The 26281-nt window shown below is 49.7% G+C and overlaps 4 protein-coding genes across 8 annotated transcripts in view; 2 read left to right on the forward strand and 2 right to left on the reverse strand.

Moving 5' to 3' along the window:
- Positions 1–377: 377 nt before the first annotated feature.
- On the reverse strand, positions 378–7516 carry ACAD8 (acyl-CoA dehydrogenase family member 8). Its single transcript, XM_080568083.1, has 11 exons — positions 7377–7516; positions 6265–6365; positions 5714–5883; positions 4797–4906; positions 4472–4548; positions 4067–4204; positions 3535–3670; positions 3335–3432; positions 2985–3137; positions 1931–2033; positions 378–1088 (listed from the first exon to the last, which is right to left on the reverse strand). The coding sequence occupies exons 1-11, from the start codon at positions 7456–7458 to the stop codon at positions 1036–1038; spliced, it is 1221 nt and encodes a 406-aa protein (XP_080424209.1). The 5' UTR covers positions 7459–7516; the 3' UTR covers positions 378–1035.
- On the forward strand, positions 1952–12862 carry THYN1 (thymocyte nuclear protein 1). Of its 4 annotated transcripts, none has more exons than XM_080568103.1 (8): positions 1952–2091; positions 8317–8403; positions 9377–9606; positions 10085–10153; positions 10850–10942; positions 11624–11719; positions 12366–12516; positions 12632–12862. In XM_080568103.1, exons 2-8 carry the CDS (start codon positions 8361–8363, stop codon positions 12676–12678), a joined length of 729 nt encoding a protein of 242 aa, XP_080424229.1. In that variant the 5' UTR covers positions 1952–2091; positions 8317–8360; the 3' UTR covers positions 12679–12862. The 4 variants fall into 4 exon arrangements, with proteins under 4 accessions (XP_080424229.1, XP_080424230.1, XP_080424227.1 ...); XM_080568104.1 differs by lacking the exon at positions 1952–2091 and adding an exon at positions 6359–6975; XM_080568101.1 differs by lacking the exon at positions 1952–2091 and adding an exon at positions 7591–7729.
- Positions 12863–13310: 448 nt separating this feature from the next.
- On the reverse strand, positions 13311–24303 carry VPS26B (VPS26 retromer complex component B). The gene is made up of 6 exons (XM_080568098.1): positions 23308–24303; positions 19754–19910; positions 18898–19062; positions 17958–18133; positions 17130–17272; positions 13311–16534 (listed from the first exon to the last, which is right to left on the reverse strand). The coding sequence occupies exons 1-6, from the start codon at positions 23528–23530 to the stop codon at positions 16388–16390; spliced, it is 1011 nt and encodes a 336-aa protein (XP_080424224.1). The 5' UTR covers positions 23531–24303; the 3' UTR covers positions 13311–16387.
- A 96-nt stretch (positions 24304–24399) lies between these two features.
- Positions 24400–26281, forward strand: part of NCAPD3 (non-SMC condensin II complex subunit D3) — a 30540-nt gene continuing 28658 nt past the window's right edge. The window contains exons 1-3 of one of the 2 annotated variants that reach the window (XM_080568033.1): positions 24400–24548; positions 25304–25458; positions 25871–26033. In XM_080568033.1, coding sequence (XP_080424159.1) covers positions 24479–24548; positions 25304–25458; positions 25871–26033 — 388 coding nt within the window. In that variant the 5' untranslated portion in view covers positions 24400–24478. Of the gene's footprint in view, positions 24549–25303; positions 25459–25870; positions 26034–26281 lie in introns of those variants that run through there. The other variant, XM_080568034.1, reaches the window with a different exon arrangement.

A 26281-nucleotide genomic window follows, 5' to 3' on the forward strand; every position in this document is an offset into this window, starting at 1 on the left:
AAAAAAGGAAAATAAAATGTGAGGGGAAAAAAGGAAAATAAAATGTGAGGGGAAAAAAGGAAAATAAAATAAAATGTGAGGGAAAAAAAGGAAAATAAAATGTGAGAAAAAAAAGAAAACAAGTATGAGAAAAAAATAAACAGAAAAGGGAAAATAAAATGTGAGGAAAAAGGAAAACAAATAAAGTGCGAGGAATAAAAGGAAAATAAAATGTGAGAAAAAAATGAAAATAAAATGTGAGAAGAAAAGGAAAATAAGCACTGTGAGGAATAAAAAGGAAAGTAAAATAAATTGCATAAGGAAAAAAAGGAAAGTAAAATATGCGGAAAAAGGAAACTAAAATAAACACTGTGAGGAAAAAAAAAGGAAAACCAGCAGCGGGGTTTAGCAGTGTTTTACTCCCACAGACACCGCAGGGAGAGCTGCTCAGAGCGCAAGGTTCCCCCGGGACCCCGCTCCCTGCTCCCCACCGCTGTAGGGCCGGGCTAGTGCCCGTACCTCAGGAGAGGGGTGCTGGGGGAAGAGGAGTGCCTCTAAATAAACACGGGGCTCAATTAACAAGCTCCTCAATTAATAGGTGATCCCTTTCTGCAGTGGTTAGAGGTGCGGTGCTTGCAGCGAACTTGTCCCTGGTGGAGGTTTAGTGTCCAGGAGGACGGGTTTCCAAGCAGAGCAATGGGTTCCTTCAAACTAAAGGTTTCGCTGGTCCTGTTTCTGTCCCGGCTCAGCGGAGAGGAGCAGCAGCTGGTGCTTCTCTTTCAAAACTCAGGATTTGCAGACAGAGGCTCGTACTCAGAGCCGTGATTTGTGTCTCCAGGCTGCGCAACGCCAGCCTGGTGGCAGCAGCCCTGCCAGGCACAGGGTGCTGTGGCAGCCTGTGGGCAGTGTCCTGCTGTGGTGCCCTCCAGGAGGAGGCAGACAGACCGCTGGCACCCCTCGATCCCCCTCTCTGCTCCCAAGGAGAGAGCAGGGGAGGGAAACGGACCCTGCTGGCACGGACGGAGGACACGAAGGCTGGAGGTTAGCTCCTCGGCTTCACACCTGTAACAGATTCCTGGCCACAATCATCCGCATCACCTCATTGGTACCTGCAGCAAAAGACGGGCAGTTTAGAGACAGTCTGGTTCTGCCCCCAAGTGAGGGCAAAAAAAATCCTTCCCTGATCCTCAGTCTACTGCACAGAAAAGCTCTTTCCAGGTAGAGCAATTGAGGTGGTTTTTGGAGGTGTTGGGCCAAAATACATCTGGTGAGTGCCAGCACGTTGCTCAGGACAGGGCTCAGAGGGATAGCTGCTGGTGCTTCTTTTTATCTGGGCACTGAGAGGATGAGGGCACCGGGCACTGAGCAGAACCAGAGCTATATCAACAGCTTGGTTCTCCACTTTACTACGTGTTACATATACAACATACAGAAAGACTGTAGGCCCATTTAGTATAGGAAGGATTGTGTCCCTACAAGGTACCATGAGGTGAAGGGATTTCAAAGGCGGGAAAACAAAATGGTTAGGAGGCCAAATTGAGATTAGGAATGGCCACTGCACACACAGTTGTGCCCAGACACTGCCAGACACCTAATATCAAAGACTGGAAGGTAAACGGGAATCTTGGGAAAGGAATGGCTGGGGACCATCAGCAGGTGTCTGGAGGAGTAATCGGTTAAAATTGGACAGAGGCACTGCCAACAATGACAGCCAGAGATCTCCCCCTGCTGTAAGCCTCTTAAACTACACAGTGACTTCTCCAGATAGTTGGAGAACAAACCATGAGCTCTTGGCCAGGGGATTCACACACGTGACATCCAGGAACACTTCATGCTCAGAACAAAAGGGGATTCTGAAACCCTAGAGTCAGTCATGTGGGAGGCAGGGGCCCCAGGAGAGCCCGTCCTCCCCTGGTACACAGCCAAGGCACTGCAAGTGAGACCGTTTTACCTTCCAGGATCTGGTGGACTCTGATGTCTCGCACAAACTGCTGCACAGCATAATCCTTCAGGTAGCCATAGCCTCCGTGCATCTGCAGCGCCTGGTTGCAGATCTAAGAAGACAGCATTGCGACTCGCGTGGTGTTGAGGACAAGTCAGCACAGAAGCTCGGTAAGAACCCAGGAACCTGGGCTCATTTCTATTTTTCCTGATCACCTAACCTCATCTCTTCACAGTCTGGTGTGACAGCAAGGAGGTTTCAGTCCCCATCAGTGCTGCCCCCAGTGCTATCGTGTTCCCTAAGTGCTGTTGGACATTAATGGCTCATTTATATCATTTATATCAACACTATAAGCGTATAAACCAGGAAATGCTTTACTTAACAAAGGCATTTTTTGCTGCATTTCCATGGTGCTACTAATACAAAGAACAAAACAACAGATCACCATCTAGTGGCCAGTCAACTGAGGAATCCGTTCAGTTCTTTGATTTCTATTGAAACATGAATCCATCTATCATTATCTATCAACTTGGGACAGAAAACATAATAAATACGTGGCAAAAATGCAGACTGCTGAGAAAATATGATAGCTTCTAAATGACACTAATCTATGAAGCGTCACAGTGCAGATTTCACTTTCCTTCCTTTTTGTTCCTTCTTGCTTTCTCTTTTCAGGCACATTTTGTGATGTGTTTTATTTCTCAGTGGTCTAGGGAAGATCACTTGCTACCTACGAGTGATAAGCATGTAATATGCATATTAACCCTTGAAAATAAAAATGCTCTACTCCCTGTCCTGTCTCCCTGCTTGGTCCCCTAGAAAGTAATACAGAAAGCACTAGGAGCCAGGAGTCCTGAACTCTGGAGACACTAATACTGCTGCCTCTTCAGGGTGCAGAATTCTGTCCCATAAAACATTCTGGTCCTAAAAAAGAGGCTTCTGGCTCAGTGAACATGCTTGGGGCCAGGGCTTGATAGTGTTAAACTTCCTTCTGACATTCTGAGCACCAAGAGCGGTCTCCAAGCTTCCAGATACGATGCCAAGTGAGGTTTGAGTAACCTACCGCAAAGCATTCATCAGTAGCAAAGAGCTTGGCCATGGAGCACAGCACAGATGCATCCTCCCGTCCCTCCTGCAGCGCCCGCGCGGCATTGCGTACCATCAGCCGTGCTGCCACCAGGCGCGTTGCCATCTCCGCCAGCCTGAACTGCAGGTACTGCCAGCAGACAGCACGAGAGGAAAAATTAGGTCGGTGTCTTCAGAGGGGCTGTGCCCCGAACCACATCCCCGCTACCTGCACACAGGTCTCGGGCCTGACACACTTTGTTACTCCGGAAAAGCACAATCCTGACTTGAAGCTCAGATCTCAGACAAAGCACAGCTCAGGGAGTGCAGAGCTGGTGGAGAGGTTACCTGATTGTTTGCAAGGGGTTCCCCAAACTGCTTGCGGACAGTGAGATGTTCCTGAGCCAGGAGAACAGAAGCATGAGCAGCTCCTAACGAACAAGAAGCTGGTGGGAGAAGCCAAGAATACAGAGTGAGTGTGAAGCTAATGCAGAGAGGTGACAATATGACCCTGCCCTTCTCCCTTGGCTCTCTGCTGTCTTTCTTACCAATGTTTATCCTGCCTCCATTCAGCCCCTTCATGGCAATGCTGAAGCCCTGACCTTCAGCTCCCAGACGGTTTTCGACAGGAACAACGCAGTCCTCAAAGATCACAGCCCGAGTTGGCTGGGAATTCCATCCCACCTGGGAAGAAACAGAGCACTGAGGAGCTGCACACATCCAGCTCCCCGCAGAGAGCTGCCCAGCCTGCTCCCAACCCTTAATCTCATGGCCAAGCTGCTGCAAGAGCACCGCTGAGCCTGTGGTCTGTGCGGTCTGGTGTCAGTGTGCTGAGCTACAAATTGGAGTGTCTTTGAGAAGAGGCCCAGATCCAATGAACCTTGGTGTTCCTCAGACCAAAATCCTCCGCTTACCAAAGCAAAAATTATTGTGCAACTTCACCAAAATTGGATGTGGCTTGGAAAAGAACGTGCCAGGCTGGTAAGCTGGTCCCATCCAACAAGAGACGCCTAGTGCTCTGCAGACGAGCTCATCTCTGTCCTGCGTTCCCCCCAAGGAAGCAAAGAGCAAGCCTCTCACCTTCTTCTCCTTCTTGCCAAAGCTGAGACCCGGCGTCCCCTTCTCCAGCACCATGCAGGAGATGCCCTTGGGGCCTGGGCCTCCGGTGCGACACATCACCACGTAGACATCGGTGTCACCTCCACCGCTGATGAACGCCTGCAGAAGGGCACAAGAGGAAAGGGGCCACTATCGAATGCTAGCCCTGAGCCTGCAGCAGCAGTGGGGTACAGAGACAGAGGGGCAAAGAGCCCACTGCCAGGAGGCAGTCAGTGACCCAGCCGTACTAAGCCCTGGTGAATGCCCTGCAGAGCTCAGGGAACAGACAGAGATGAGGAGATGGTAGGAAATGGAAAGGATGGTGAGACCCAGGACCCCTTGCGCATGCAGTGCCATGCAGCAGCTTTAAGAGGAGCAGAGAGGTACCTTGGAGCCATTCAGGACGTAGGTGTCCCCTTTCCTCTTGGCAGAGGTCAGCAGGGAGGCCGCATCACTTCCACTTCCTGCTCGGGAGGTAAGGGAGCAGGAAATGTAGCAAGAGGCCTTTGCAGCTGGAGCCTGCACACTCTGCTGGGAATCACACCCCAAACCACTCAGGTTTGTATTCACCAGCCCCTTCTGATCTTGTGGCGATTACACAGGAGAACGTGAAAACAAACATTTCGCCCCCAGCTCCGCGCAACCTTCAGGTCTGATAAAACCACATTAGGAGTGAAGGACCAGTGAAGATATTTTGGTTGAGGATGCTCACCTGGCTCTGTCAGGCAGTAAGAAGCAAATTTTTCCATGCTACAGAGTGAAGGGCAGAACTTGTGCCTCTGTTCCTCATTGCCAAAGGAGTCAATCATCCAAGCGCACATGCTGGAGCGGGAGAGAAGAAGCAGCAGTACGGTAAGTGTACGTGAACACGGCTCTGGAAGGAGGGTGGGTGATACAAGAACATCCCTGACTCAACAGAAGAACAAAGCTCCACCTGGCTCCACAAAACCACTGAGGCTTGAAAGCTTATTGCTCCACCTCTGCTGCAGTTAATCTGAAGCAGCCCGGGAGGCAGCCCTCCTTCCAGCTGCCCCCACGCACGCTGAAAGGGAACAAAATTACACGCTGCAGAGGCTGGGAGGAAGCAGATCGCCCTCCTTTCACCACAGGCTTGCTGCCTTGTAGAACAGCACGTTCCTACTTAACAGGCTCAGTGTTCCCCTCAGCACCAAGCTCTGCTGTCTCGTTTTAAAACCTCCCGTGGAACAAGGAGGCAACATCACTCCGTCTTGGTGTGCAAAGTGAGCCCGTCACTGAACGTGCCTGTAGAAGCAGGATAGGGCCCGAGCATCAGCCGGTGCCTCTGGGCACTCTCACAGCACAACCGAGGCAAAAAAGCTTTTTCCAGGCAGGTTGCTATCTATAGACAGCTTAAGTGGGGAACAAAATCCAGAACTTAATCCCATCTTGCGTGCCACGAAGCTATAATTACTTCTTGGTGGCATCTCGGGTTTTGTAGCCTGTTTGTTTACTGCCGTCAAGGGATCCTCACGCTGACGTGTCTGCTCGGTCTCCCAACCATAAATAAGCAGCGCGAGGAAAGCTGTCTCACGCCGGATTTAGAGCCCGCAGAACAACTGCATTTTTCAGGCAGGCAGCCACCGTCCACCACTGCGCAGACGCACTCACTTGTGGATGCTCATGTAAGCAGTGGTGCTGGTACAGCCCGTTGATAAAGCTTCGAAGATTACGGAGGTGTCAAGTCGTGACAATCCAGAGCCACCCACGTCTGGTTTCACGTAGATCCCACCGAATCCTAGCTGGGCTGCCTTCCGCATTGTTTCCACGGGGAATATTTCCTATTGGGACAGGCAGAGACATCACAAGTGGATATCTGTGATCAACGTCTGCTACACCTAGGCTACCAAGTCCAGCCCCAAACTTCTGCAGAATTTAAGTTAATTGGGGAAGTTAAAGGACAAGCAGTTACCTAGACAGATATATGCCATCTTCAGGAGTAAATCACTTCTCGGATGATTGACTAGCCTGGCTAGGAAGGCTTCAAGGAATTTCTTATGGCTTCCCACCCCACCTACAGCAGCATCTTGAACCAAAAATCCCTATAAATGTCATTACAGCACTGAGGAGCTATTGCAGGAACCGCCCTGGTGAGACCCAAGGGCAATAATGTGCTAAGGGAGGAGAAAGTGGGCAGTGCAACCCGTCTGAGGCTGTCATACCTTTTCGTCCCACTCAGCCATGTGAGGAGCCATTTCCTTGGTAGCAAAATCAAGAGCAACTTTTTGGAACTCCTTCTGCTCCTCAGTCAGACCAGCAGATGCTAGAAACCCAGGAAAAGATGCAATAGGTGTCTGTTACAGGGACAGCAAGCGCTACCACCTCTTGTGTACCTCAGACAATTAAAAGGGGCCCTTGACTAACACAAACAGTTCACGGTCTGTGCTACAGAGACAAATTCTCCATTCCCTGGAGCCTTTGGATCTGTGCTGGGTGAGGGCAGTGGACTTTGGCAGGGGGCATTCCTGGAACAAAACAAACCCAAGGCCCCAGATGTCTCTGGCGACTCACTGCTGTGTTCTGAGACTGGGGCAGGGAAGCAGAAATACAAGGAAACAGCCCTGGGACTTCAAAGAAGTGATGCTAGAAAGCAAGCAAAAAATAAAGAAACCCTCTGAACACAGCATCTGCCAATTGCACAGAGATCCGAAGTTGCTTTTTTAGCTCCTCCTATGATTTTAAGGAACCCCCTAAGTGATGCTGCTGCTTTTATCCTAAATGTATGTTTAAATGTCGAAGTGATTCCTCCAGGAAGCACGCTGGGATCCTCCTGGAGGTGTCAGGCTTGGTCACAGCTGTGACTCGGGTTAGTAGAGACCATACTCGGGGACCAGAGGAGGCCCCGGTCACAGGGCACCAGGACTGAGCAGCAGGTACCTCCGGCCCCGCCAGCCTTCCCTACAAGCCTCCCGCTCTGCCTCGCCGGCTCTTTCAGAGATATTCTTTGCCTCCCTCCGAAAATCCTCTGGAGGAGGCTGCCGTGGGGGCGAGCACGGCATCCCCTTGCCATGTCCCCCCCCCTTCGACCCCGGCAGGCTCCGGCTGCCAGCCCCCCTCCCTCCCTCCCTGGGGTCCCCCCAGCCTCTCCGCCAGCCTCCCTCCCTCTTTACCTCCCCTGACCCCTACCCCAGCCTCCCTCCCTCCCTCCCTCTCCCTTCTTTTCTCCCTCCCTCGGGGTCCCCCCGGCCCCACCACCCGCAGACACACGGTGAGGAGGCCGAAGGCCATCCCGCTCCCCAGCCTCCGGCCTCCAGCCTCCGCCGAGGAGCCTCACGGTCAATGCAGGAGGCGATCCCCCGGCGGCGGCTCAGCAGCAGGTGGGCCCTGAGGCGAGGGGAGGCCGCTCGCCATGCCATGGCAGCCCCTGCTCAGCACCCTTGGGAGCCGCGGAGCGGGCTGGGAGCTGTAGTCTCGCCACCCGAGCCTCCCGGCTCGCACATTGGCTGCGGGAAGGAGGCGAGCCTCCGAGGCGATGCCTTTTTTATTTTTTTTTTTTTGCATAACGGTCACTGACTTCCGACTGCCGTCGGGCGGGGGACGGCGTGTTTCCTCCACCCGAGCTGAAGCTGGGGAGAGGCGAGAGCATCCTCTGCCCCGCTGCGAGGCGAAGGGGCTTCCGCAGAGCTGGTGAGGGGGGAGCCCGGGCCGGGAGGGCTGGGAGAAGCTTGGCACAGGAGGAGGAAAAGTTGCTGCCGCCCGCTGCGGCTGGAGGAGGCCAGCTCGGAGCCAAGGAACTTCTGACAGGAGGTGGCAGGGGTGAGAGCGGCCAAGTGGCCGCCTTTCTCCACGGGCCTTCTGCGCGCAGTAATCTCGGCACGCCGAGCCAGGCTCCCTTGGGGGGAGGCTGGATGGAGCCCGGTGGAGCTTTCCTCAGAGCACAGCTCCTTTTACAGGGCTGAAAACGGCCGCGCTGAGGCCAGGCGCCTTCGGGACTTTCCTCCAGCAGCTGCCCCGCTGTGAGAAGGAACAGCAGCCCTCCTGCTAACGTCCATCAGGGCGCTGCTATGGCCGGCCTGCCTGCCTCCAACACACCAAGGGTGTGGTCCTCAACCAGTGCCAGGATTTGCACTGATAGAGGAAATGGCTGAGCTCAAGGAAGGAGATGTATTTACTCTCCACTTACTGTACAGCTTTTGCATTCTCTGCCTCGGCTCCCCCTACTTTTTTTCAGCTTGCCTGAATAAACATTAATTCCGTATTCTTCTCTCGTTCAGCAGGTGCTTCTCGGTGAAGAGGAGATAATTCAAAGAGAGCAGAGATGCCTTGGCCGAGCAGAAAGAGAGACAAAGGAGCAGCAGCAGGTCTGTGCTGATGTCCTAACTAATTTAGCGTCTCTTAAGTGAGGATCTAGGCTACAGCGAAAGTAGACACAGTCATTTTAACCGTCTGTCTCTCAAAGCCACATGTCTTTGATGCAGCATTTCCTCTGTAAAAACGGACTGAGCATCCATGTGTGACTGAGACAAGTCTGCTAGACATAAAATAGGGACAACGGTGTATTCTCAGCACAAGACAGTAAAGAAATGTGACTCATCCGTTTATTAGGAGCTTTCAGATCCCATGTTAGAGATGGTCAAAGTATATACCCGGTGTAGTGGCAAAAAGATGATGTGGTACCATATGCAAAACCAAACCAAACAAATAAAAAAAAAACAAGCAAACAAACAAACAAAAAAAACCGCACCTTGTACTTGAGGCAGCACTATCTGATGTTTAAGGCATAAGATGAGAAAATTAGAGAGTTGACTTATCTGTGCCTCACATGCTGAATAGACTCCAGCAAATAACCACTTTCTTGCCCTTTAATCACTTACATTTTTGCTGTTTGGGTTCTGGACACACAGGCATATGGACCCCGCTCTGAGCTGGTAGCACAGCAAAGGCTTTATGTAAGGCTTCTGCAGTAAATGGAATAGCTTGCTTGGCTGTTGAATTTTCTTGTTATTCCTCAGACTCACCTAATTCAACTTTGTTGTCTGCAGTTGATTCCTCAGCAATTAATAAAAATTCAAATTACACTTTGTACTTAGGTTATGTTTGTGCACACCACAAAAAAAAAATCCTTATTTCAAATGCAAACTAGAAATACTCGGAAACCCTGTGAGTAATGCAACTGTCTTACATGTAAACACCTGGGGTACCCCAGACTTTGGTTGCAGTCAAATACCAGTATGTAAATGCAGCTTGGGTGACTGAAATTATTTCAGCACCAGTCCTTATCAGAAACAAAATGTGTTTTACCAGAATGGTCTTTTATCTCTTGTTTCTTTTAAGATAAAAAGGAGCCTGATGCTAAAATAGCCAAGACTGAGGAGGAGACTGAGGATAAGGAGGAGGAAGAAAAGCCCACAAAACCTTCAGCTGGGGGTTCCAAGTCAGGATGGAAGAACTGGAAAAAGGCGAAAGAATCTGACTCTGGTGGGGAGGAAAGCAAGATAACGTATTGTCACTGGCTTCTGAAATCGGAGCCGGAGAGCAGGCTCGAGAAGGGAGTGGATGTGAAAGTAAGCACCGATACCCATTCTGGTATTCTGATTTAGCAAAGTCAACAAAGTATAGAAGCAGTTGCACTATCAACCACAGCATTAGTGTCTTAGGATGAAACACTTCAGACTGTTCACAATATCAACACCGTTGGGTCTTTACTTCTCAAAAAACTTCTGTCTTCCTGGAAATAGGAGGACATAAGACTATGCTCTTCAAGGGTGACAATCTTGGGGTTTGATATTTGTAATAGAAGAAGAAAGCAGGTTGCAGAATGCTTGGGTTTGGTAGCGGGGACAGCATCTATTTCAGGCTCTGCCTTTCCACTAGTGCAGTGCTCCTCCTTTAACACCTGTGGGAACCAAAAAGCTTTTGTGATGCCTGTAGTATAATTGAAAGCACTACTAGGAACAAACGTTTAGGCAAAATGTAGACAATAAGGCAACCAAGATCAGACTGCCTCCTGAACTTAACCTGTATTTTCATTCCGTTTTGCAGTTCAGTATTGACGACTTGAAGGCTCAGCCCAATCAGACAACCTTTTGGGATGGAGTAAGAAACTACCAGGTAAGGAGCAGATGTCAAAGATGGAGTCACAGAAATATCACTGGAAAAAAGTCATCTCTCCTCACAGATAACTTGTTCCCTTTTTGCTAGAAGTGCTGAAATATTTTTTTTTGATGTAGTCTGCCTGCTTTGACAGCTGTATTCTGTCAGGAGTCAAAACTGCTTAATTCCCTCTATGTCAAAAGTAGATTCAGGCTGGGTAATATTCTCTCAAATAAACCAGTTTTTCTTTAGCTTAGTCTCTAACAAGTTCAACAGATGATCAGCTTTTATTTCCCTTGACACCTTTGAGCAAGTCAGTACTCAACCAAATACTGTGCCTTGTCAGCGTACAGCTGTCTGTTCCAGGACTCCTGTGCAAAGGAAATCCACACGCTCTTCCCCTGCCTAATACGATCTGCTCTGCTGCCTGTTTGCTGACAGCTTCCTTAAGTCTCTGGCTATTCCCGAATGAGGGTGGCTGAGCTGTTACATTCCCTCATACTTTCTAACCAACAGGATCTCACTCTTTAGCCTTGTTTGTACTTCATTTCACTGCAGTGTAAAAGATCTGTACAACCCATGCAGGAAAGCTTATCCGAGTAGCCCTGGAGCACATGCCTCTGTCCTGGTGTTAGGTCTTGTTTCTCGCTGTTTATAATGAAAACCTGAGGGCTTCAGACAAATCACTCAACATATCTTGTTTAAATCTGACAGGCAAGGAATTTCCTGAGAGCCATGAAACTTGGGCAACAGGCCTTCTTCTATCACAGTAACTGCAAAGAGCCTGGCATTGTTGCCATTGTCAAGGTGAGCGTGTCATTCTCCTTCTGTGTTTCAGCATCGGAGAAAGGTAATCAGTGGGTTATCAAACTGCTCATTAGTCCTATTTCTGTTTCACATCCAGAGTAGTAAAAGAGAAAAATAATCAAAACAGCAAATGATCCTAGGGTATCTGGGCTCCATGTACTTTTCAAAGCACAGCTGACTTAGCGAAGCACCTTTCACAAGGAAATGGAACCAAACCGCTGTTATCCTGCTGTCATTTCAGAGCAGTTCCAGAGAAGTAAAGTGTTGCTCCACACTCAGGTCATCTGATTAATATTTGGTTCACTAAATTCTACTGAGCTGAGCCTGCAAGGCAGTAGTATCAAGCTTGGGTACAGAACTTTAAGAGGAGGACTTGTCACAAATACTGTTCCCACGTACCCAGTTTTCCTCTGTTCCACGTGCTCCTTCCACTTTGCTCTGAAAAGAAGCGATGATGTTTCATTGACATCCGTACTGTTCTGCAGTGCTTCCAGCCAAGGAATGTAAGGAAAGGAAATATATCCCACTGTTAGAATGGAATTCAGGGAAAGAAAGGTTGATTCCAGTATTATTCCTACTCTGTCTAGTCACAGCTTCCTCAAGGGTATTTCATACCCTTTGCTGACAACAGTATTTAACTGGCCAGAACTTGTTTCACATTCTTCTCCTGTTCTGCTTCAGATTGTAAAGGAAGCATACCCGGATCACACACAGTTTGATCAGAAGGATCCTCACTATGATTCCTCCAGCAGAAAAGAGAACCCCAAATGGTCCATGGTAATGTAGTAAACTAAATACATTTGTTTCAAGTTCTGTGTGCAATCCCAGTGCCATTAGGAGTCTCTTACTATCCTACTGCATATCTTCTGAAGCTTCTGTTGAGGCCTCCCTCCCTACCTTTTTCTCCCTCAAGACAAAATCCAATACTGATTGCTTTCTCTGCCTTTTCCCCTATCTCTTCCACAAGGTTGACAAAGTGTTTCTCCCTAAATTTTCAAATCTTACTTGCGTGGAGGTCAGTTCTGCAACCATTACAGAATTCTGGGTTAGGAAAGAAACATCTTTAAGCACCACTCTCAGTCCATAGTAAAGAAAGCTATGGTTTTCAGGCACACTTTAATTATAGGGCAGTGAGTGTTCACAGGCTGGCTGTAACCCGCATCTTCCTTTTGTATCGTCTGTGACCACACGCATGGATGTTTCTAGTGCACGGTGCTAAGATTCATGTAAACAACTGGCCTGCCAGAAATATCTGAGAGTTCTTTTCTCTTTGAGCAAGGAAGAGCTTCCATTACCATTATAAGATACTACACATCAGTTATTTGCTTCTGTTTAAAATTCTTATTCCCCCAAAGTGTTAATGTGACACCTGGATGCTATATCCTCCTCCAATCATGCTCCTTTGCTGCCCATCACCTCTCAGGTGGATGTCCAGTTCGTGCGGATGACAAAACGTTTCATCCCGCTTTCTGAAATCAAGAGTCACCACCTGGCACACAAAGCAGATGGAGGGCCCCTGAAGAACATGATGCTCTTCACAAGACAACGTCTTTCCATCCAACCACTGACACAAGGTAAGAGCATTCTCCTTTTCTGGACTCGGTGCCCTTCCTTCCGAGAGGCAGCCCTCACCAGAGAACCAGGAAGTTCCACTTATGACCTTTTTTTTTCCTTACCTTTTCAACGCAGAGGAATTTGATTTTGTCTTGAGCCTGGAAGAGGAAAAGCCACATTAAGAAACTGCCAGCAGCACAGCTTCTACCCAGCCCGCTGATGCCTCCTCCTAAACCAGCGTAATTCTCAAGTTTACTTGCTCAATCACAGCAACAACGACAAGTCTGCACATGATTTGAAGCTTTACGGCCCTTATTCTGACACTGTTATTTTTGCTTATTTTTAAATAAAGCCTTTTAGAATCAATCACAGCTGATCGATTTTTATCAGTGGAAACAGTCTACAATTTATTTCTTGAAAGAAACAGGTACGTCCTCCTTGAGGATGTTTACTACAGGACCTAGTGCAGTTCCATGTACTGCAGAGGGGCATTTTTCTGCAGAAACATGTCACTAAGCTTCTGGCCAGAAGGAGAAATTCTAGATGTGTATACACATCCAACCTGATTGCTGCAAAGCCGATCACAGTCAACTTCCTGCGGGTACAAAACTTCCCATGCTACTTTAGCACTGACATCAGGTAAAGAGTGGAAAATAAAGCTAGCTTGTTAATTTTCAGGCTTCATGGGTCCTCCACCAGTACAGCTTCCAACAGTGATATGTTTTAAAGAAAGAGCGTAACGAAAAGATTCTTAATACCTTTAAAAAAACCACAGGCCCAAGCCAGGCAATATAAAACATACGAGACGAACTCATGCACAGCATTTGACAGCCAAGGCTGGCTCTTTTTAATTGGAGAGACAAAAAACCCAAGTTTTAAAATTACAGCCATTGAAAAGACGACGAATTAAGAAACATGTAAACACAGCAGAGGCTTAATTACAAGTTGCACTGCTTGGTTTAGTACTTGCACACTCCCCCCTGCCTGACTCTGCCTAGGAGAGAGGGAATGACCCAAGTAATGAGCAGAACCATCCAGCTCGGGGGGGACACAGCAGCTCAGGTAGTGTCTGCCCCTTACCATGCTAATGAAATGCTTTTCTAATAGTACCTTGTCCTGGAGTGACCTTACGCTTCAACTTCTCGCTCAAGATGCTCAGCACGTCTGTTCCTCCCCAAACAGAGGGCCTAGTGGGTAACAGGTTGAACGGTCCATTTAGTTTAAGTAAAAGTGGGGATTGTTTCTAAATTCTGATTCTGCAGCTAGGGACATGGGAGAGGGGCACAAAGTAGGAAAAAAGAAACCCCCCCAAAAAAACACAAACAACCATGTAGGCTCATGCACCTTTTCCAAGCAATCTGTCCCAAAGCGATGAGCAGATATTTAACAGAAATCTCCTTACAGCACATTTTCTTGTCAGACAATTATCTTATATCCTGTACTGATGCTGTCTGGCCAGTAAACAAACCACTCCTGGAATGCAGAGACATCATCCATGGGGTTTCTTTAATACCACATGGCCTACAATCAAAAGGAATACGTAAGGAAAGAAAATTCTAGGTGGGATGTGAGTTGAGGGAAAGCAGAGGGTGGTTAGGGTGTTGCTGTGCTCAGCTTAGCCATAGAAAGGTGGTCTGCTATCCCCAGGGGCTCCCGATCGGAGCTTCATTTGTCTCTAAAAGATTGTGTATTGCCACAGCACAGGTGATTTCTCCCTTCATAGAGGGGGAGTAGAATAAGTGAGTGTCAAAGTAATATCCAGATTCCTTTTCCGTGTGAGACCTGCAGCGGGTTACCACTCCTTGCCCTGGCAAAATAACGTAGTTGTCTTAAGTAAGCTTTTGCTTCAGTCTTGGGAAGACACGGCTCCAGCCCACACCACAGACCTCTCATGTGAAGTGCAAGCCAAGTCTTCATGACTACAGAGCAGAAACATGGTGTGACACGAGCACTCAGCAGAGATGAGATCATTAGTGTCCTCTACAACAGAGCAAGACTGCCCAGCTCTACTAAAAACCACAACCTTACACGTGGTGAGTAAAAGATAACTTACTTTGGCAAGCAGAAACACACATTTATCACTGAAATACAGTAGCTGTCTTATTACATAAAAAGCTCCCCTTCCCACCCAGACCCCATTCCCTCCACCAGCACCATTCCACTGAACAAAGCAGAAGATGCTTGCATTTCCCAGCTGCAAGAAAACTGTTCTGCCTGCAGCTGTAGGACAGAGGCAGAGGAGGTTCATTCCAGAGTCAAAAGGAAGCTGGACAAAACCATAGTGAGCCACAAACTCGCAGGGAAATTCAGGCAATTCCCACTTGATGGAGCTCATATCCCAGCATTTAGTGCAGCCTTGTATCTCCATCTGGTAGGAGGTCTAACCACCTGCTTCTTTGAAGGGCATCTAACCAGGATGGATATTCTCCAAACTCAGTCAATCAAATCTACAAAGCCACATCTAATTTTTAATGGAGGAGTGAGTCCCTTCTGGGAATGTTCTCATGATTCGACTTTGCTGAAGACTAAAAGCAGCTTATTTTAGAATTTAAAAAAAAAAACCACACAACTGGATTCAGGTTCTCAGTTCATGGCATACCCTCAGACCTCACTGGTGACTTCAGCTCAGGCCTCCTGAACACCTCTCTGGAAGTGGAAAACTCTTACCATCCTTCCAGTTGCTGCCTGGCTTCATCTATCAGCATGCACCAGCCATGAGCTCCTTAAGCGACTGCAACCACTTCCTGACATTACTAATCCTCATCCTGCAGGCACGAGGGAGCAAACAAAAAAAAATACACACATTTCTATACTGTTCTCTGTCCTACTACAAAGCCTGCTCCGTCACAAGGACACAAGACATGAGCAGGGCAGTATGTGCAATGCAAACCCACTCCCACTGAGCCCCCATTCACTTCTCACATTCCAACGCTGCTCTCCAGACCTCTCGAGGCTGGTCTGCGCCTGCTCTGCAGCAGCAACTGGGACCTGGAAGACTGCAGCAACCAGAGACTGAATCTCAGGGACACTCAAGCAGGGACAACGCTTGGAAGGCGCTGCTCTCAGCCAAGAGCCTTCCTGCCCCCACTTTTGACCACCCAGCAGCACTCCTTGCTCCCTCCTGACCTTCACCCAGCCTATGCCACATCCTACAGCCTTCGCACGCCTCGCTCCCTCCTACCGACCACCACAGCTCCCCTTGACGCAGCCTGGCAGTCAGGAGCTCCCACAGCAAGGACACAAAAGCTCTCGTGCTGCCCATGCTCCACCAGCAAGGCGACTGTGTAGCAGAGCAGCCCAGGGCTGACTCGACTCCGTTATATAATTGCTTGTGACAAAGAATCCACCACCAGCACGAAGAGGAAGGGGAGGCAGCAAGGCGATAACGTGAAGCAGCTTCAAGTAGGCCGCACCTCAGCCTCTGACTCCCTCCTCTACCTTCCAGCTAAACATCGTGTCATTTTCCCTCGTGAAGATTTCAGAAAGGCAAGAAAAACATCCATCCCACACAGCCCCCAAGCAACCTCCATACCGCTGAGAAGAAGCAGCAGATTTGGCCTTCACTTGCTCTCTCCCTCCCCGCTGCCGCACTGAAAGGGTCTCGGGGCCGAGAGGAGATCAGGCAGCTCCGCAGCCTCCAGACACATTTCTCAAAGCAGCCGACCCTAGAGGAATGTAGATGACTGGGAAGCACCGAGGTACCTTCAACTCCACACCACCAGTGCTCCAGCTTGCCTTGCCCTCCCATCCCCTTCGCACCCTACTAGTCCTCTGAAGAAAGGAATAAGTCAAAAACGGATTTTTTTTTTTCATGAAGTCTCTGAAGTGTTTCTTCTTCCTCCACGCTGCTGTCCCCACTGGCTCCACAGCAGCCTTCCTCTGCGTGGCCTCTCACTGCCGGCCGTTGTTCTCTGCAGGCTGGCTGGGGGTCTTGGCCTCCGTGTGGGAGGACGTCCCCTCAAACCGCTGGGAGGCGATGGCTGCTTGGTGGGACATGCTCTTCCTCACTATGTCTCCTTTCCGCCACAGCACCACCTCCTGTAGCAACACATCCAGCAGGGCTCGTCAGGGCTTGTGAGATCTGCTCCCGGCCCCACCCGGCCCCAAACGCTGAACCAAGCTGCCGAGCACAGCACAGCTGCTGGGCACCCAGCGAGAACTTGCCCACGCTGGCATGTTTCACCCTCAGCTACGCATGAGGCTACTCGCCACGGTAAGGAGAGGCCTTGCAATGCAGCCTTCCTGACAATTTGGGTAGAGCACTCCTCCCCGGGATCTGAGCACACAGGCAGACCCACTTGATGCCTGCGGCAGCTGTTCTGTTGCTGTTTGCAACCACGTCAGAATCAGTAAGGTGAACCACAGAAGCTCCAACGCAGGGCAACAGAGTGGAAAATACCACTCCATGCACCATTCCCAGCACCACTCACATCTGACCTGCTCACACCATCTCTTCCAGACCCTCTTTGCACATTCTAAGAGGCCTAGTAAGGATATTCCATTAAAGATACTCAACTAAAGGATATTCATTTAACGAATGTGATTTTCCCCCATGGGAATCCAGCAGGCCCTTGTATCACAGTATCCCAAGTGGCAGCCTACAGGCCCAAGACCTGGCAGCTCTGTTTCTCACCTGCTGTTTAAAGTAGCGCCTCTCTTCCTCATCGATCAGCACCAGGTTGAGGTAATAACGCACTGAGAACTTCTTATTGATGTCCCTCATCGTTGGAGTCAGCTCATAGCCAGCCAGAAAGAGTCTGATGGGAATGGACTCCCCTGCAAAGAGCAGAAAAGCATCAACACAGGCAGAATGTGAACCTGGAGATACAAACTGGGAGAGCACCAGCAAAACAATTTCACTAGGGCACATCAAACTTTCTGACAGTTCCCACAAGTGGACTAAGACGAACTAAAAGACCTCAAGTCCCTTCAAAAAGCTATCAGCATGTATGGTCCACAGCCAGATCCTGCCCTTGCTGATAGCTATCCTGTCTCCACTTTAAGAGCATGAGAATCATTTGTGACCTGCATTGCAGGAAAAAAAACAAATAAAGTGACATTTTCTCTGGCAGGTAACTCTGCTAGGCAGTGGAACTGGAAAACAAGTGGCACAGGAGGTTGGCATTGAGCTAGAACACTCTCTTTCTGCTCCGAGTTAAAGCAATGCCAACTGATGGCCCAAGCCAACAGTGAATTTATATCCATTCCTGGTTCTGCCACTCCTTCATCAAAAGGAAGAAGTAAAATCTCTGCAACTTATCATGCCTCTATTCCCCCATCCTACCAGAGAAGGAAGAGGGTCATACTTAATCACCTACATAATTTGCCATGAGCTCACCAGTGAAATGGGATGCATGTTACCAATGACCACACAGATTCAACTGAAGATACTGTAGGATTCAGATTCCCACCCCACCGGATCTCAGGAGAGGAATTTTGACGGATTCATTTGCCATCTCACCTCTCACAGGTGCCCCGTCCATGATCTCATATTTAGCTATTGTGTCATTCTCATGATACACGTTGGGTCCAGTCCCTGTTGTTTCTCTCTTGATGATATCTATCTCCATGTGTTTGATCTTGATCCGCACTAGCAGGAAGTAGATCTTACCGACAATCACATCTTTTAAATGATACCTGGCACGTGAAGGAAGAAAGCACCGCAGTCAAACATTGCGCAGCAGACCAGGACACAGACCAAAGAACAGGAGCTCGCTTGTCAGGCACTTTGCTCTTACGCTCGGCCCCAGCTGTAAATCTCAGGTGATGTATCTACCACCTGCACTAGGCTGCTGTAAGCAGTACCTCAGCTTTCATCCTCCTGTCTTTTGGAAATCAGCAAGAACATTTAGCATGATCAGATAACTAAAAACAGAATTTCAGACTGCGATTGCAAAGCCCCCCAAACCAATCTCTTAGATCATTTAAAACTAACCCAAATGTTAAATTGCAGGGAGATTTGCCAGCATCAGCTGGGAAGGATGCATTAAAAGTAGTTTAAAAGTGTCAGTTCCTGCTTCCATGCCTGAATTATGGTCCCACTGCAGCTGTACTGTCTAGTAAAAAGCAGTGCTATACTTTGAAGGCACTTGAAAATACTGTTCTCACTAAAGATACAGAAAATGAGAAGTTACTGCAATGGCCTCATGCTACGTGCTATGCCACAGCCATTGTGTCCCACTCCTTGGTGCAGAGAGCACATCCATGGGGAAGGAGAGGAACCCCTAGATCCTCAACTAGGACCAGTTACTGTGCTTCTGTGATCTGTCTGCCAGCCCCGCTGGAAGGCAAGAAGAAAATCATTTGAGGACCACAAGCAAGACACGTGCTTCAGGCCACCAAAGGAAGCTGTCCTTTGGAGATGATTCCCCGCAGCCACTGGCTGCTCTTGAGCCACTTACTTGGACTTGTTGTACTCGAACTCGATGTGCAGGCAGTCCTCAATCCCCACTTCCATCTTAATTGAGGAGTTGAGCTCCGGGTAGGTGCTCAGAGTGTGCACAACTATGTCCATCTCCTTCACCACATCGTTCAGTCTGCGGCTGACAGTTGCTCGGAGGAAATACCTGCAAGGGAATTCTCCTTCTATTAGAGTTGCACAGGGAGCAACGGAGATGAAGCGGTGAGGGTCACAGGGCTGACTGGATTGCACTGGGCTATTCAAGCAGGCTTCTGAGCAGCCAACACCCCATGGTGGCAAAGACAGAAGGGCATTTTCAAATGGAAAAACAGATTCTTCTAAGACTTGTCTAACCTTTCATACATTTGTAAGCCTGCGTTACCTAAGCATCATTTTGGGGATGTCAAGTCAACTGGAGTGCTGAGATGTGAAATACAGCTTGCAACATATGAACAAGATACAAGCTAGGCATCTGTTTGCATATAGAGCACAATTAAAGTCAACAAGACTGATTGCAAGACGGTGAAAATATCCCTGTTGGGGACTAAAGCAAACAATTTCTTTTGTTTTTTTGAATTACCAAGTAAATTGAAAAGCATTTGGTAGATTCAGAAGGGGATGATTTCTCGCTTAAATGGGGCAAAACAAGTTCCTTAGAGCCTGATGCAAGCTTATAAAAGTACAGCCCTCAAACACAGCCTTTTACAATTCAGCCCACCAAATTTCATTTGGAGTTGCATTATATACTTGCAAGTATGTTTGGGAAGAGATGCTGCACTCCAGTATCCTCACGGAAAGCATCAGTAGTTGCACGCTGCAGAGAACCAGGAACTGGGGTCAGCAAAGGGGAGACTCACCGTAACTTCACGTTCTGCCCCGTGTAGGACTCGTAAGGTTTTTCCACATGTGTGAATTCAAAGTCGAATGTCTGCGATTGAGTGAATTCACCGGGACGGGCAAGGTCCTTCACCAGAGACACGAACTCATGGTGGTTTCCTCGGTCATAGTAGAGTTCTAGGAAGAGGCAAGTCCACGTTAAGCAGTGATGATCAATCCCAGGCGACACAGTGAGGAAACGCAGGAGATTTCTCAGCTACAAGCAACTCTCCTGTCCAAATCAGTACTTCCTTTACCACTATTCAGAGAACCTGCCAGGGGAGCCTGTGGCTGCGACATACCGCGCTTGTTCACTGCCCTTCATCTAAGCCAGATGTGGGCCAGAACTTGAGCACGTGCCATTGCAGTGGCTGGGACAGCAAGCCTCTCATGTGTGGCAGGTCCAAGGCCAGTAAAGAGCCAGGAAAAGCAAGCTGCTGGTTAAGGCTAATTAGTTATTTGCTCACTCTACCAGTCAGCAGTCACACATATTAATGGATGCCTGAACTGGCTGCAGTTCTTCAGAAGATGATGTCAAAGTCTGGTACAAGAAAGGGGTTATTTTGTAACAGCCTAGGTTCCTGCTGTATTTTCTTGATCTATTCCTAACCCTTCCCCAGCTCCATAAATGATGAGAGATCCCTTAAACAGGAGGGAAGAGGTCTGCATGGCCTCACCTCCTACAATAAATCAGGACATCAGCTTGCATTAGGGTGACATGGGTCATCTATAATCAATATTAATTATGTCCGGACTGTTTGAGGAGCCATGCAACCCCCTCTAGCCATTTTCTACACGGCTGTAGATTCAAGACCAAAGGCATTGGCACCATAATAAGAAAAAAGAAAAAAAACACCACTGCATCTTTAGAACAGCAAACAGTGACAGAGCAAAAATGCAGGGCTAAGAGGCTTCCAGCTGTCCTGCTAATTCTTTGACAACAAAGAATTTGAGCGGCCTTGATTCATACTGAGGAAAATAAGTAACAGTGGAGATCCTCACCGCCTCTGCACTAAGCAGTGCTCAGTGCCTGACACCCAAGCGTGTGCATCCATCAGCCCCGAGATAACAACGAATGGCCACACAAACATCGATGAGGGAGGAGCGTTCACCTGTGGGAGCACTGTTCAAACCAGCTCAAGTGACTAATGTGGTCACATTGCTTCAGTCTTCCCCACAACCTTCCCACGTCTGCAGGAACCGACCACAGGCTCCATATTTAATGCAAGCGATTCTCTCTGCGCTTCCACAAAGTTTTCTCTCGTATGCCAAAGCAGCAGAAACTTAAGCTCTGCAATTTGCATTCACAGCTCTGTGCTACACACAACCATCAATGAATGAAATCTGCCCTTCCCAGCCCTGCGCGTGAGCTATGTGACTACAAGACACCCACACAGTCCTTCAGAAAGGTAAAGCCTTAGCCAATCTGATACGTTTAGATGAGAAAGCAAAAACCTAAGTCATCAGACAACTGTAAAAGCACAAGTTCACTGTCAGCACTGAACCACGCATGGGAGGCTTTTGAGAGGTACTACGAGAGTTCAGGAGCAGCAGTGAGACTCGTTTCTCTGCTCCTTGAGGTGCACAGTGAGATTTCTGCTTTTAAGTAATGTCTGGTTCTTATAGCCCCTTGCTCATCTTATCTCTATAATGGAAATACTGGCACGAGACCACCTCTCACACAGAGCACGTGCCACCGAGCCCTTTAGGCTGGGCAGGCAGGTGACATAAGGAAGCCAACTCTCCCTGCACCGAATGTGTCCACTGGGAGGAGAGCGCTTGTTGATGTGACAGGCAGAACACATGCCACATAATAAGAGGAATATATCATCTTCCCACACAATGCGGAAGGCAACCGTCAAATTTAAAGCAAGGGGAGGCAAATGTCAGTGTGCTGACTTCTCTGCTACCTCGGAAGGGCAGAGATTGGCACTTCACAGCTTTGAGGAAAAAGATTGATGTTTCCCACATTTCAGAAGACATTAACAATTCAAACAGGTAGAAGCTGTAATGTCAGCTTTTCGGAGCTGTAAGGTGTCCAGATTTAAAAAGCACCCTGCCAACACTTGGGTGGCATGCTCAGGACACGGAAACTGCAGGTGAAGGGAAATCTTAAGTGGTTTCTGCGCTCCCAGGAGGCCTCACAGGGCTCTGTATTCACACTCTGGACTCTGGCACCCAGAAGCAAAGAGCTGTTTTCGCTGTGACACATCGCCTGTTTATGTCTCGGTCTCTTCGCCTGTTAAATCGTCTTCTATACATACTGACCTTGTGGCAGTGGGAAGTCGGAACATAAAGTAAGCTGGTTTGAGAATGGAAAGTGTTAAGGAAGTGCCATCAGCAACACAAACTTCCGTACCGTGGCAAAGCAGCATGATGGGTAAAAACAAAGGACACAGCAACTCCTCACGCACACTGTAGGACAATACGTAAGAATTAAAGCAGTTGTTCCAAATACACAGGGCTCAGAAGTCTTCCGAAATGGGTAACCAGCAGCAGGCAAGGCAGCACAGAGAAGACACGGTGGAGCAGGAGGTTCGTGCTTAATTTCCACTGAGGATCACAATCAAATAGGAAGCCACAACCAGCTCCTGATCAACAGGCTCACTTGCGCTCCACTATTTACAGGCTCTCTGGGGCTATCCTGCCCTTTCTCTCCAAAAGGGGAACGTTATGCATAAGTGGGGCCAGGAAACAAATGAAACAAATATCAGAGCTAGGCGGGAAAGATCTCTAGTTCTCTTTCCTATACTGCACCACTTACAATGCAAAGGTTGCATGCATACAGCTCGTGCAGTCATGTTCAGCTCTAACCCCAAGTCCAGTGGGCCCCAGATGAAAGTATCGCACACACACAGAGCTAATTTAATACACAAGCAGAGAATGGCCACATCATGAGCAACACCTTAACTTATTTTGGCCTGTGGGTCTCGGACACATCCATGAAATGCTGACATCTCCACTCCGCTCAAAGGGTGGGTGTGGCAGCTACCTTTCCTCTAAGAAGGCAGGAAGCGCTTCGATCTGCGTCGGTTACACGCACAGATAACCACACGTTTCACCTGAATGTGCCAGGATGGGTGGTCAGCCATGCAAAGAAAATCAGAGCAGAAGATGGAACCAGCGGAGCAGAGCCCGTAGGCTTCAGGAAAGCCCATCGACATGAGCAAGGCGTGTTGTGGGCAACGGTGTGGTTGCTGATGTGAAATCTACGTGCAAAAACCACCCGATTTGCCCTCCTCCGGCCTGCTGCTACTGAGTGCAGGCCTAACAAGATCAATAGTCCCAGCATAAAGGCAAACAGACATCTCGTAGTGCATTGATAAGGAGCTGCGAATGCAGGCACCCCGCTGAATGCCGCCTCACTGCTGTCGTTGCTAGGATCTCCAGGCTAAGGCGTGAACCCGCAGGATGGAACCCAAGTTTTCTGCTGCCTCAGAGTATGTGTGTTTTAGAGATAAGTCAGTGCCTGAGCAGAGGCAAGAAAATAGGACAAGAGAAGCATGACCTGGAAAAAAATCCAAACCCTGCTCACCGATCTGCCCGATGAACTCCACCTTGATGCCCTGGTGCTCCAGCCGCTTGTTGGGGTGCTTGAGGGTGAGGATGACCCTCCCGGCCACGGTCTCGCCATCGTAGAAGAGGAAATATTTCTCCTTCTTGCCCTCCTCTGTCTTGTGCTCCACTCGCCGCCGGCTCTCGCCGTCGCTCAGCACCAGCTCCAGCTCGGCGCTCTGCCCGAACCCGAAGAAGCTCATGGTCCTGGTCCCGCCGGGGGCGGCCGGCCCCGGGGCAGCGGCGGGGCCGCGATCGTTGCTCCGGGTGGCACCGCGGGCAGGGCCCGGGGGGGGTCAGCGGGGGCTCGGCGGGGACGGCCGGGGGGAAAGGGGCAGCAGAGAGAGGGGGGGCACCGACGGGACGGGGGCGGCCGCAATGCGGCAGGGGACGGGGACGGGGACCGGGACCGGGATTGGGATAGGGATGGGGATCGGGACTGGGGTCGCGATGGGGAGGGGGCTGGGGGCCGGGATCGGTACGGAGATGGGGACCGGGAGGGGGACAGGGATCGAGACCGGGAGGGGGGCTGGGAGGGGGACCGGGACCGGGATGGGGTTCGGGTGGGGACCGGGACCGGGAGCAGGGCCGGGAGCAGGGCCGGGATGGGGATGGGGACCCGGATCGGGACCACGATCGGGATCGGGACCGGATCAGGACCAGGACCGGATCAGGCCCGGGATCCGGATCCGGATCAGGCCCGGGATCGGGATCAGCACCGGGATCCGGATCAGGACCGGGTCGGGACCGGGACCGGGATCAGAACCGGGACCCGGATCAGGACCGGATCGGGATCAGGACGAGGATCAGGACCAGAACCGGGATGAGGATCCGGATCCGGATCGGGACCGGGACCAGGATCGGGACCGGGATCCGGATCAGGACCGGGGCCGCCCGCTCTCCCCCTCCCCACACGCCGCCGCCGCCGCCGCTGCCGCTGTCCCGGGCCGGTGCCCGCACCGCGCATGCGCCCCAGAGCCCCGGGGCCCGTCCCCGCGGCGCTCCGCCCGCCGGCCCCGCCCCTCCTCGCCGCGCAGCCTCCGCCCCTCCCCTCCCCGCTTTCCCTTCCGGGATGCCGCCCGCCCATTGGCTGCGGGCCCTGCGGCTGTTTGCGATTGGTCGGTTCGAAGGCGCCGGGCGGCGGCAACAAAATGGCGGCGGCGGCCGAGGCGGAGGCGGTGCGAGCCCTGACGGCATGGCGGCTGCGGGAGCTGCCCGGCGGTGAGGGCGGGGAGCGGAGCGCTGGGCGCTGCTGTCACCTCGTGTGTGTGTCTGTGTCGGGGCCGGGTCCGCCCCGGTCGTGTTCTAATGTCTGTTAGCGCGGACCTGCGAACCCCTTTTGAGAGAAATTCGGGCAAAAAAATAAAAGAATTGGTTTGTGTGCCCCCTGTGTGTGTGTGTCGGGGGGGTGGGACTGCCCCAGCGGTGTTGTAGTGTATGTTCGCGTGTGTGTCTCCTGTGTGGGTGTCTGGGGTGCTTTGGGTCTGCCCCATCTCTGCTTTAACATATGTTCGCATGTATGTGCAACCCTGTTTTTAGAGAAATAAAGAGAAGAATTTAAGGAACTCTTTCTGTGCCCACTATGTGTGTATCTGGGGTGCTTTGGGTCTGCCCAATCTCTGTTTTAATACGTATTCACACTGCACACAACCCCTTATTTAGGCAAATCCACAGAACAGTTTAAGGAGCTGCATCCTGATACCTGCCTAGATACACCCCAAAGTGTCTTAACCCCCTCGCCTTCGGTCTGGACATCGGGGTGGTCGGGGCACAAACACACCTGCTTCTCTCTTCTCCTTACCAGCATGGAAGCAACGTGAGTGAGGAGGCACTTATGTCCTAAGCCATCTGTGATCCTCTCTGAGGACCCCCTGCTGTAATTGTTGTATTCCACGTTTATTTTGGAGTGTTACTTGGAATGCAATGTGTTTGTTTAAGAAACTTCACATCTGTTTTCTTTTTTTCATTTCTTGTAGTCTGGGTGAACACAGTCTGGGACCTAGATTTCACAGAGACTGAACCTCTGGACCCCAAGATAGAAGGAGAGATCACAGAAGATGGGCTGAACGCTTTCACCTGGCTTTACCAGGCTCTATCTCCGTTCTCCGTTGTGGACAATGAGAACAGACGGGTAAGGCTGATCACACCGGGCTGCGTACTGCCCAGCAAAGACACAGGTCCTGTGTTTTGGTGTTATTCAAGGTTATCTTGGCTTGAATTTTATGAAAATATTCTGAGAGACTGCACCAGAAAACTCTTGTCTGGCATACACACCAGAATTTTTCACAGGAAACCACTTGTGTATTTTTTTTGTTAAGCATAATACATACATATGGTTGGTTGCAGTGGCAACTGTTAAAATATTAGTGGTAACTGTGAAGGAAATGTCTTGCCACAGTATAGCTCACAAGAATTTTTAGAGTACAGCATGAGAAAGCCCTTTGTGATAACCATTTTATCTGAGGTCTTTCTTGACTGGGTGTCCATGTAGAGGGCTAGGTCATTGCAGGTTTTCTTACTGCTGTTCTTGTATTTTGCCTTAGAGTATCTGGGCCTTGTTTGCTGAAAACAACCTCTCGCATAACGCTCTTGTGGCTGTGTTGCACCACTTCGTCCAAGGGGGCCTGGATAAAAGAGCTAACGCGCAGCAGAGGGTTTATGCTCTTCATGCAGCTGGGTTGTACTTCTTATTGCTCGAAATCCCAGGTGAGTGAAGGGATGCGCCTCCTTATTGTTGGATAAAACATGATTCCTTGTTGGAAGGGGGCAGTTGGGTAGTGATACCACTGGAGAATGTCATTGCTAATTGTGGGACCTGATACCAATAGGTTTTGTTCAAATGATTCTTTTTCTTCTCCTACTGATCTTTCTTAGGTTCCCAGGACAATGCTTCTGTCCTTGCCATCTCCTTCATGTAAAAGCGAATGGAGAGATGGCCAGGTGATTTTCTGCTT

This window comes from Anser brachyrhynchus (genome assembly GCF_964034855.1).
Source record: "Anser brachyrhynchus genome assembly, chromosome: 25".
Classification (NCBI taxonomy): Eukaryota; Metazoa; Chordata; class Aves; order Anseriformes; family Anatidae; genus Anser; species Anser brachyrhynchus.

Excerpts from the sequence above, each read along its gene's own strand:
- THYN1 (XM_080568103.1), top strand. The coding sequence starts at position 8,361 with ATGCCTTGGCCGAGCAGAAAGAGAGACAAAGGAGCAGCAGCAG. Across the intron at positions 8,404-9,376 it reads AGACAAAGGAGCAGCAGCAG|ATAAAAAGGAGCCTGATGCT; the intron begins GTCTGTGCTGAT and ends GTTTCTTTTAAG. Across the intron at positions 10,943-11,623 it reads GCATTGTTGCCATTGTCAAG|ATTGTAAAGGAAGCATACCC; the intron begins GTGAGCGTGTCA and ends GTTCTGCTTCAG.
- VPS26B (XM_080568098.1), bottom strand. The coding sequence starts at position 23,530 with ATGAGCTTCTTCGGGTTCGGGCAGAGCGCCGAGCTGGAGCTGGTGCTG. Across the intron at positions 19,911-23,307 it reads GGAGTTCATCGGGCAGATCG|AACTCTACTATGACCGAGGA; the intron begins GTGAGCAGGGTT and ends GCCTCTTCCTAG. Across the intron at positions 19,063-19,753 it reads GGGCAGAACGTGAAGTTACG|GTATTTCCTCCGAGCAACTG; the intron begins GTGAGTCTCCCC and ends ATTCCCTTGCAG.
- ACAD8 (XM_080568083.1), bottom strand. The coding sequence starts at position 7,458 with ATGGCATGGCGAGCGGCCTCCCCTCGCCTCAGGGCCCACCTGCTGCTG. Across the intron at positions 6,366-7,376 it reads GATCGCCTCCTGCATTGACC|CATCTGCTGGTCTGACTGAG; the intron begins GTGAGGCTCCTC and ends CTGGGTTTCTAG. Across the intron at positions 3,433-3,534 it reads TGGAGGCAGGATAAACATTG|CTTCTTGTTCGTTAGGAGCT; the intron begins GTAAGAAAGACA and ends TTCTCCCACCAG.